This window comes from Phallusia mammillata, chromosome 5 (genome assembly GCF_965637545.1).
Source record: "Phallusia mammillata chromosome 5, kaPhaMamm4.hap1.1, whole genome shotgun sequence".
NCBI lineage: Eukaryota > Metazoa > Chordata > Ascidiacea > Phlebobranchia > Ascidiidae > Phallusia > Phallusia mammillata.
In genome coordinates this window covers 21,862,482-21,873,838 of record NC_137256.1, presented here as the reverse complement: position 1 = coordinate 21,873,838, position 11,357 = coordinate 21,862,482, and the positions used below count along the sequence as shown (strand labels likewise).

At 36.7% G+C, this 11,357-nt stretch overlaps 2 protein-coding genes and 1 long non-coding RNA gene across 3 annotated transcripts; all 3 read right to left on the bottom strand.

Annotated features, from left to right (window-relative positions):
* Positions 1-1,127: 1,127 nt before the first annotated feature.
* LOC145229873 (uncharacterized) lies at positions 1,128-3,304 on the bottom strand. Its single transcript, XM_080095211.1, has 2 exons — positions 3,104-3,304; positions 1,128-2,690 (listed from the first exon to the last, which is right to left on the bottom strand). The coding sequence occupies exons 1-2, from the start codon at positions 3,241-3,243 to the stop codon at positions 2,504-2,506; spliced, it is 327 nt and encodes a 108-aa protein (XP_079951337.1). The 5' UTR covers positions 3,244-3,304; the 3' UTR covers positions 1,128-2,503.
* Positions 3,305-3,396: 92 nt separating this feature from the next.
* Positions 3,397-5,872, bottom strand: LOC145229688 (uncharacterized). Its single transcript, XR_013860469.1, has 3 exons — positions 5,390-5,872; positions 4,711-4,803; positions 3,397-3,503 (listed from the first exon to the last, which is right to left on the bottom strand). It is a non-coding gene; the product is annotated as an uncharacterized LOC145229688 (long non-coding RNA).
* Positions 5,873-8,780: 2,908 nt separating this feature from the next.
* On the bottom strand, positions 8,781-11,076 carry LOC145230488 (uncharacterized). Its single transcript, XM_080095918.1, has 4 exons — positions 10,972-11,076; positions 9,827-10,006; positions 9,625-9,753; positions 8,781-8,907 (listed from the first exon to the last, which is right to left on the bottom strand). Exons 2-3 carry the CDS (start codon positions 9,977-9,979, stop codon positions 9,625-9,627), a joined length of 282 nt encoding a protein of 93 aa, XP_079952044.1. The 5' UTR covers positions 9,980-10,006; positions 10,972-11,076; the 3' UTR covers positions 8,781-8,907.
* Positions 11,077-11,357: the final 281 nt, after the last annotated feature.

The following is an 11,357-nucleotide window of genomic DNA, read 5'->3' as shown; positions in this document are numbered from 1 at the left end:
TGAAAGTAAACCTATTGTGTAAAGTTCAAAAAACGTTTACGGTAGCCGTTGTTGGGAAACATAATTTGCATCCAATATATCTTTTCATAAGTGGGCGTCTGTTGACTTTTTAAAAAGAATGTGTTTACTTATTTGCTGGGGCATACGTGCGCCCTAAAGTGAAAAGCGGAACCGAAAACCACTGCTCGTTTGAAAGGTTTAAAGTTTAGACAGACAGTGAACTTTGATGCAAATAAATTCGGCGCAATGTCGAGTGCTTTTCTCCGATAGAAAACGCTATTCAAAACTGCTGATTCATTTATTTTTTTCAAACAAAAACGCATAAACAGAATTGTTTCGGTTCGTTTTTAACTAAACAACAGCAAACAGGAACTTCTGCCTCGCTGAAGGACCGCACTAAATAAATTCCATACAACTACAGCCCTATAAATATTATGATTAGGTATTGTATCGGTGGCTCAATAAAATAACCCTTAACCCAGCAATAGGGAAACAATCCTAGGTTTCAACGCTCAAAAACGCTAATGTAAGCTGAATTGACTATATTTAGATATTTACTCGAGTGCTGAAGCCTACGTGCATCGAAAGGATAAATAAGGACAGTAACTGCTGTTTTGAAAGGTGTAAATTTCAGACAGGCAGACGTAAACTTTATTGCAAATAAATTACTGGAAATATCAAACCCTCTCGGCCTCGCTATTGCAAGACTGAAGCTACAGGTCAGCATCACTAGTCTATAAAATTGCACAAATACAAAATACTGGTGACGCTAAAAAACTAAACAAAACGCAAAACTGGCAGCTTTTTGACATGTTTTCAATTTCTTTTAACTACTATAATAAACGTTTGTTTCCCTTCTTCCGCAATGCGGTGTTTATTGTTTTGTTCGGGATTTGGGGACGTTTTCTGGATTCAGTTTGGATAAAACAGGCGTAATTGGATCAGACTTTACCCTCTAAGATTTGTGTCGCCATTTTGTCTTGGTAATTTTAAGTTTTCGGCTTTTTATGGGGCTTTATTACGGTTACTACCATGCCGTTTATTTGCGGTATGAGTTGCTCTGGTGATGGTTGGTAAAGAAGTGAATTTGCATTGATAAAACCAATTCTTTATTATTGGATCACAAAACATCAAAAACAGTGCTTACAATTTCTTACTTTAAAGCAGTAAAATTTATATTGCATTAAAACTGTTGGTTAAAACAAAACTAGTCAGTGCTAATTGAAAAACAACAACACTATTTGCTTATTCGACATCACCAGTTAGAGGTGTTAAACGCAACCCTAAGTTTAAGACGCTTGTTGCTTACAACAAAACACCCTATTCGAAATGATTGTTGAATAAGGAACCGACGATAACGAAAAAGGCGCAAGTTACTGTACTTTTTACCAAGCTTTTTGACAAAGTATTTGGGCCACGGAATACATGGTTTGAAAACGATTTTTGTAATACCAAAGGGCCTAGCCCCAGAAGTATGCTGTGTTTTACAGCAGTGCTCCGCAACCTTTTTTCACGCACGTCACACCATACAAGCTTTAAATGTTCGGCGGCACACCCGAACCCAAAAAATGCGATTTGAATATTTGAAAGCCTAAAAAAGCATTAAGTCAGGGGTCTTGAGCTTCTTTGAGGGCCAAAAACATTTTTTACGTTAGTAAAGCGCCGTAATATTTAAACTTTTTTGTAAAAGTAACATGAACAAAAATATTATGTGCTTAAAATGTTGTGCGTTTTTGCCATTTCATGTACACATTTGTAATGCAATCAACAACAAAACGAATATACAGTGTAGCAAACTAAAAAAAGCAAGTACAATAAACTGCTATGTGTGAAAACAATGGCATACAATGACGAAACAATTAAAAACTATGACTCAACAACTGGAATGAATTGCTGATTTTCAACAGGAGGGACTCTTTCCACCATACGATTAAAACGTTGCATTTATTTTCAACCAATACTTATAAAGAATGATTGTTTCTTAAAATCGGTGGCCTGACAGGGTATTCCACCTGAGCTAAACACCTAAAATTTAAAAGTTAGTTCGCGGGCCGCACAAAAACCCTCTTAGGGCCACACCGGGCCGCGTGTTTTGAGACCCCTGCATTAAGCCAGTATAAAGTATATTATGACGTAATAAAACATGAATGCGTAGTGAGTAGTGTAGCTTTAGTTTGGTGTTGTTGTGAACTGTATCATTTGCTATGAATAAAATAAAAACAAATTTAACACAAAAAGTGATACGTTTTGCGGCGGCACACCCCGCATCGTCTTGCGGCACACCAGTGTGCCGCGGCACACCGGTTGCGGAGCACTGTTTTACAGGACAAAATTTCAATTTATCAAATCCTTTCACCGAATGCATGAAACATAAAATATACACTCACATATTGTTCTGTACAGAATGCATTACATGCAGTATTCATAATCTGTGGTGAACAAAGTTGAATGCTTGTCATTATATAAGATGATGGAGTGATAACATACAATATCTTTACACCCTTTATTTCAACTTTGGTTGGTTTCCATCTTTACCAAATGAATCATGAAATTTCTCGTCAATAGCTTTCTGCACACAAGATGGCACTACGCCGTCATCGACGTCATCATCATCGTCATCATCATCATCGTCATCCTCTTTCAAATTTACAAACTCAAAATATTCGCGCTTGGCGGCGAGTTTGTACTTCCTACAGAAAAACACCAAAAACACACCTTCATTTTTGTGACATTAATAGGCTTTGGTAGAATTTGAAAACTTAATTAGGCTGCTTCCCACTGATTGGTACATCAGAAGCGTAGACCATTAAATTGTGTATTTATCTTTGCAACTTACAGCTTTCGTGGTTTTAATCACGTACGTTAACGGATGTGCATTACGACGCTAAACATCCGGATTTTTTGTTACCAATGGCGGTTTTTTCCATGGCCAAGAAGTCGTGTCAAAGACAGTTTTTTTTTTTTTGTGTGTGTGTGTGTGTGTGTGTGTGTTTAGCCCACTGAGTGATAAAACGGTTATTAGTGCTGAACAAGCTACTTCGAGACCCTATGTCACACAAGCTGGTGTATACAACTACGACCCATGATGTTAACACACACTTACTGTGCCTGGGAAAGACCTTCAGTGGTGTTCGCCATTTTGTTTCGTTTGTAGGTTTTTGCCAGAGCATGTGGTTCAAGACACAAATAAAAACCAGAATGATCCACAATACAATCCAAAGAAAGTTTTTGCATCTTTTGCATAGCCTTTAGATTATTTATGCAACATACACCATCTGCTCCTGTATCTCCACATTTATTGCATTTGCACCTAAATACATGTAAGTAAAAGCAATTTTACAAGTATCTTTATAAATTTTTTATGCAGCAGTTTTATACATGGTGCTTATATGACACTTACTGGTACCTTCGCTTTGAGGGCTTTCCGGACGTCGCCGATGGCCGCGATGAAATTTGAGCAGACGGGCTGTCGCGGGCTCGTGGCTGTTTGGGTGATGCATGGTCTACACACAATCAGACAATTTTTCTTGTTTGCATTTAAAACAAGAGATTAGACCAGTGGTTCCCAACTAGGGTCCATGGCCCCCCAGGGGGGGGGGGGGGCACGAGCTATGTTCAGGGGGCCACGGGCATAGATTTACAAGAAACACCCACTAAAAGTCATTTTCACTTTAACTTTATTCCCGAATTTAATCGACTATTTTACATACTATTTGTTTATAGTGAGGTTTGTCACGCTCATTTACCCTATTAGACCTGTTTAAGGCCAAAATTAATACCGCATTCCAACGCGAGATGGCTATATACATTTCAAGGGGGGCACAGGTCCTACATGGTAACTTGAAGGGGGGCACGAGGCCAAAAAGTTACTTTAAGGGGGCCATGGTCCACGAAAGGTTGGGTACCACTGGATTAGACGTTTAAGCAAAGATTAGACGTTCTCCCGTCGACTTTGATCAACTGCAACACAATTTTTTTGTACTTTGAAAACAATATTATATCCATGTTTGTCTGTGGGTTTGAATCCCACAACTGCTACATTTTTCTAGCCTATATATGCTTTGCCGCAAGGATTCGGTATTGATTCGGTATATCAATGCCTCTCGTCACTAAAGGTGACTTATGTATTGACTTACTAAAGATGTTGAAATAAAACTAAACCAACGATGATAAAAAACAGTTTGTATGTCATTTTTGTAATATGGCGTCATTTCAACACGTTGTAGTCGTTTTATATTTATGTTTTACATGTAAGCTTAGTTGAGCATTCGGTGCATCAATTTCACATGACTTACATCACAGCTAAATTTGCTTGCGCCATTTTCAAGGCGTTACAACACACAAAGGCATCACGTTACAATGTTTTTTCACGGAACAAACAACTGTGACGCTGTGAAGTTGTTTGTGTCGTAAGTAATGAAAGTTTATTGATACATTGTGTCGCAACAATTTAAAAATGTGCATTAAAACTAGAAAAAAACAAGTTTTAGAGCTTTATTATTGATAATGATTTGGGCCAAAACCAAAACTTTAGAAAGCAAAACCCTTTAACCCACAAACGCAAATGTCTACTATAATGCCTTGACCCGAAACCATCATGTTTGGGAGAAGGCATGTGGGGTAGATAATGTCGACTGCATATAGTTAAAATTGGGTAAAATTTTCGGTTAATTTAATACCTAAACAAATGTTTTTGCTTTAACTACTTACGGTGCCCAATGTTAGTAGTTCCGCTTGGTCCAATATTTCCTGTAACATGTGCTCCAGGCATTGAATAATTGTCCCCATGATGACTTTTATCCACTGCAATACAAAATAAAACAAATGTTTTCGCCTGTATAGGAGGTGTTGAGGGTCGTTATGCGAGGTAACAAGCGTATATTTTGAGATACATTTAACAAAAAATGCCTGGAAGAAACACACCTTTTCCTTGATAGACATTCATGTCGCCATCAGCCGAATTAATATTTGTTTCGCCATCAAACTGATTGTTATTCATATTCAGCTGTACACCACCACCACGAGGCATTTTGAAAGATTACAATACCCTATGTAGCTATGTACTAAAGCAACAATTTAATATGTGTCTTTTTTATATTTTAAACATGCTTATGCGCCTAGTGTCAGCAGGCCCACATTTTTAACTGTTATTTTCACACACGACAGACTGTTGTTATGAATGTAATCATCATAGAGCTGTAAGCCTTAAATTTGGGCCCGAACAGGATTTGCATTATTAAAAGCCCAAGTTGAGTCCAAAAGCCATTCCCAAATCAAGCCCCTTTTTTCCAACTTGTACCCAAACTCGTCCCGAAAAGCCTGACATACATCTCTGTACTATTAGATACTGCTTGTTTAAAAGCGACTGACCATCTGCCTAGGTCAGTACCTGGTGCTTTATACGTGTTAACATCTCCTTTGTTGCTGATGAGGGTAGTTTCTCCACCAAAGTTGCAGCCATCAAAGTTGTTACTAACCGACATCTTTCGAAACCTTTATAATTTCTACCTAAAAAGTGTCAACGTTTAATTGTTTTCAACTAAGCAACACCAAGCAGGAACTTCTTGCTGGCTGAAGATCGACACCAAGTGATTGTTATACAGCTGCAGCCCCATAAATAGGGTTATGAAAAGGTGTTGAATTGGTGACGCAATAAAATTCCCCTCAACCCAGGAACCAGGGAAATGACCTTAAGCTTTCCACGGTCACGCAAGCCCAAACAATTCGTCTTTAGTTCCTGTTTCTATGAATGAATTTTGTTCAAACAAAAACGCACAACTACAAATGAAAGGTTTTGATTCGGTTCGTCTTTGCTGAAGGACTGCACCGACCAAGTGTATTTTATACATTTGCAGTCCTATAAATAGTTGTTGAATCAGTGGCGCAATAAAGTTTACCTATTGTCCAAAGTTCAATAAACTAATACAGTACAGTTGTTGTTGTTGTGAAACCAAAATTTGCATTCAATATAATTTTTATGAGGGGGGCGTGTGTTGACTTTTGAAAAAAAGTGTTTACTTGCTTGCTGGGGCCTACGTGCGCCCGAAAGTAAAAAGCGGAACTGCTATTTTAAAAGGTTTAAAGTTTAGGCAGGCAGTGAACTTTAATGCAAATAAACTCGGGGCAACCTCAAGTGTTTTTTCACCTATAGCAAACTCATTAGTCACGTAGTCAAACTGTCAAAAACGTTATCCCACGCCAAAAACAAACGAACTGTTTGCAAGACGAAATTTAATTAATATTTGTCCCACAGCGTTAAACAAAATGCTTTTTGCTATTTGCAGGGAAAAGGATAAATTATAACACAGGGCAAAACTCTACAAGATTGCTGATCCCTGACACAAACGTTTTGAATCTGCGTTGTTGAATGCGTAATATGTTGCTTTTAGTTAAATAGAAGAAAACGAAAACTTGTCTTTGACTTGCAGAAGTGACTAAAAACAATGTCAAATTCACTATTTTGCTATATGGCGTCATTTCAACACGTTCAGTTGTTTTTTTGTGTATTTTCACCACGTAAGCTTACACGAGCGTTCGATGCAACAATTTCACATGACTTTGCAACATCACAACTAACGTTGATTGCGCCGTTTCCAAGGCGTATCAAAACACCAAGGGATCATGTTACATGCTTTGTCAAGGGCCAAACAACTGTGACGATGTAAGGTTTTTGTGTCGTAAACAATGGAAGTGTATTACTATATTATGTCGCAACAGTTCCAAACATTGTAGGAAATGCCAGTAAAACAAGTTTTATAGCTTTATCGCAACGAGTCTGTCAAATGTTTTGTTAAGTAACGTATCACCTATCAACCAGTATAGTGACAAGATTTGTAGGTTGTCTTGTTACTAGAAAACAAAACAGATAAGTGGTGTATGTGAAGATAATTGGATTGGCCGAGATGTTCAACTTGAGCAAATGTGACTATGGTTGGGTAAAAACCAAACCATTTAAACCCTTTGAGCCAAATGCACAAATGTCTACTCTAATGCCTTGACTCGAAACCATATGAGACAATTTTGACATTTAGAACAGGGCTTCTCAAACTGTAGGTCGCGACGCAAATTGGGGTCGTTGAATATGATTTTGGGGGCGCGAAACACAATTTTGGGGTCGCGAAACATCATGCGTTATTATGTCATTGTCACAATAAATGGTATACGTGCGTAAATTTATTGTTTAAACATCATTTACGTGTATACGCTATACCCATCAAGGGGTCACGTAAAAACGTCTTTTCTATAATGGGGTCGCAGAACAGGAAAGTTTGAGAAGCCTTGATTTAGGGCAATGCAATGTGGTTGTTAAACCCATATTTCACGTACATGTCGCTTTAGCACCATCATGTGGACATATCGATATTTATTTGCACTTGTGTCCAGAGTTCACCGCTACGTCCTCATGGCTGCATCCGGCCCGCGAAAGTTTTCGGTCCTAAAATAATGTCTTAGAAAGATTAAAGCTTGAGTTAACCGTTGAAAGTTAATTTACTGCTAAAGTGTTTCAGCTAAAACATGCACAATTAATTTCACCTATATTTCCGGCTTGGTGAATATATTAGCGCCATTATGTTACTACAATTTGTTTCTCCCGGCGAAATAAATTCGACTTAACATCTAAAAAACAACTTAAATACATGGTGTAGTATAGAAACAACCTACAAATTAACCTAGTTTTACAGGACTTATAAAAATAATCTAAAGGCAGTTTGTTACATCACAAACAAAACTAGAAGAAGAATATGTACGTTTTAGTGCGCGAACAATCAAGCTTTTTGAGTAAATAATATAATAAACAAGTATTACTAGTCTAGTAATTCCACATTATAATGCTGTTTGACAGTATCACTATATCTAAATAGGATTGCTTTTGCTGGTCACGCAAACCACAATTTAGAAACAGCGCTGCTTTAGGCCTTAACTAAATGTGGCCCTATATGTAATTTTTAATTTTATTCGGCCCTCTTTAAAAACAGTTTGGTGCCCCTGCTTTAGGAGATAAGAGCAAACAAGAACGATTTTACACAGAACAATCTTGTAAGAGGGCAAATTGTCAATTACTCATAGGTAGCGTAATTAAAAAAAATTCTTGTGTATGCTATTCCGAATCCTAAATCAAATTCAACAAAGCTGCAAATATTTAGTTAGTTTTAATAGGCCTTCCCGACAAGGTAAAGTGGTTATAGTGGAGCCAAATGGTGTTTTTTAAGTATGTAGGGAGCCGAAAAAACCACTAAAAATTATTACTTGAAAGCTAAAAAAGCAATCTTTGGTGGCTTTCTGAGGTTTGGTGAGAGCCACAAAATAAGTAGCTGGGAACCGCATTCTGGTGAGCCCCAGTAACATAACGCGTGTCAGAATATGGCGGATAGATTTAATCTATTCAAAGAAATGATTAAATTCCATTTCAAAAGTAACCCAACACAAACACTGTCTTGGCTATTTGTAAATTTTTTGTTTGTTTTATCGCCAAGCGTATTTTGGATTAGAAATAGACCCTATTCATTTGCACAAAGGTCTGCTTGGTTTTAAGCATGGTTGTATTTAGCATGTCGTGGTATAGCTATGCCGTGTATCTTCAGAAATACCAAACCTATTTTCATTTAGATTTCTATGGCATAGCATCAAATTTCTTTACATCCTGGTCAAGTTTTGTTTAAGTAGCCATTGACAAACATTGTTCAATGCAGTTACAAACTTGTGGAACACTGATATGTTTGAAATCAGGTCAAAGTTATTATGTATGTAAGACTTTCCTGCAGTACAATAAACATAAAACATACACATAAGTCAAGTATTTAATGTGACACAAATATTTTAAACCGAGGACTGGATGAAATTTTCAAGGAAACAGACTTGAACAACACAAAAACCAATAGAACTTTGTCAACAGAAGATTGTATTTATCTGCAAAAAATATAAATTGATTACAATGTAAATATGCCAGGAAATTTGCAAATCATGATTTTATGTTAGTCTATTCTTCTACTGAGATACATATAATACAGTTCTCACAGTATGGCTTACCCACCTGGAAGGTCAACATTTAACCATATGATTTTCTCACACCAAAAAAATACTAAAGCAAAGTGAAAACAAAGTCTAGAAAAGTCGTTTGTGGTCTTGTTAACAATATGTTGCTAGTGTGCTTGAAGTGACAGTGTAAAAGCAATGTGGACCAATCAGATATATATATCATTTTACATCTCTCGAGGAATGTAAAAAACTTGGTATTTTATTTTGCCTCAAGGCCAATAGTGGGATTCAGCTGGTTCGCACCAGTTCTATAGAAAAATCTCAAGAAATTCTATGAGAATAGCGAACCGGTTAGCATTACTGGTTACAGTCAATGGACTTTTTGTAACAGAACCAACTGAAAAATGTGACTTTTGTGATATAACCGGCTGACAAAAATTTGAATCCCACCACTGCTCAAGGCATCCTCTGGGTTAAAAATTTTTATTGTATAGTTTGAATGAAAATGCACCAGAAATTACAAGTACTTTTTGCAATTCTTTAGCATCTATAACACAATACTAAAACATGCAGCAGGAAGAGCAATTTTTTGCTTATGTAGATTGTATTTAAGGTAATGTTCACAGTGAGACCATAATAAGTTCTTACCTATTCTTGCCAGGAGGCTTTGGCATATTTCAGAACACCCATTTCACGAATTTCATGAAACAGCTTGTCAGGTTCCAAGTTTTGGAAAAAGTTATTAATTTTTTGGTTGTGCCTGTAGAAGAGCCCATACTGAAATAGAAAAAAACAGCAAATAATTTTCGACACAAATCATCCAAACTCACATTACCCTTTTGATACTTACATACATGGCTCCTAAAACTCCATAACAAAGCACAGCTGCTGGAATTGATGCTTTCCTGATAGCTTCCAGCCTGGGACGATACATACCTGATGGCTTTACCAAGGGCCCTTTTGCCAAAGGAGCATATGCCTTTTTCATCAGACTGTCCGCCATATTTAATTTATGATTTCCAAAAAACTTCTAATAAAAAAGGAGTACACTGTTAATTTGGGAGAAAAATTAACGTTTTCACACATCTGGAATTCTCTGGTTGGATTACTTGGTGTATTATTATCATCGCTTGAAGCACATTTGTGTCACTTAGTGCACCTTTATATTGATTGGTGCATCTTTGTATTGCATGGTGTACATATATATAGCTCCATGCAAATTTATATTGCTTGGTGGACCCATATGTTGCTTGGTGCTTCTTTGTATCACTAGGTACACCTTAACATCACTTAGTGCATCTTTGTGTAGCTTTGTGTACCTTCATATAGCTTGGTGCGCCTTTATATCACTCGATGCAATCTTGTATTGTTCGGTGCACCTGTATAATGCTTATTGCACATTTACCTAGTACTATAAAGGTGTGCCAAGTGATATAAAGGGGGTGCACTAAAGTAGTACCGAGTGAAATATAGGTGCACCAAGCAATATAAAGATGCTCCAAGCATTGATACTAATGCACCAAGCCATCCTGCAAAGTTTAGATGTACCTGGAATTCTGGCATAAAATCTATCCTAATTTTGTCAAAAAATGCACTCCAGACAGAAATGTACATTTTAAAAATACTCCCAATGTCTGGAACTTTTTAGTTTGCAAAAGTAGTTCTCAATGTAGCTGAAATTTGCCTCTTGGTGTGAAATAAACAAAGGGGCAAATACCTCAAGAAAAGTATTTCTAAAAATGTCAGGGATTGGGCCTGCTCAGCTTTACAACCGTTAACAGAATAAGATAAAAACACTTTTTTTTTTAATGGAAACATTTTTTTGATTTTGGTGCAAAATAAATTTTGTTAATATTGCTGTGCTATGGATTGTATGAATCGATGCGTAGGTAACTGTTTGATATTAAATTTTCACTATTAACGCTACAAATTCTTTTGAATGCTCGTTACATAAAAATAGACCAATATCAAAACACAAAAGTAAGCAAAACTCACCTGCAAACTTGTCCCTTTATCTTAAATTGCCGAACAACATCAACCTTCACAGTTAACTGTTTTCACAACGGTACAAGCGGTCACGTATTGGATATTTTACGTAAGTTGTCTATGCGCGGACTATTGGATTTGTTTCGGGCTTATTTACCTTAAAGTTGAACTGTAAACTGTCTTGTTTTAATTTTATATTACAAATAAAATACGTTTAGTAAAACAGGAGAATCAAAAACAACAAAAAAATAAAAGATGTGCTAGACAGTCAAAACTTTTCAGGAGATATTTTACATCTGCAGAAATTGTTTAACAATGTTATTTTACTATCTTGGACTGATTAAAAATAATTATTTTTCATTCATGTATTTTTTTTACTTTTTTTGCATCCTAAA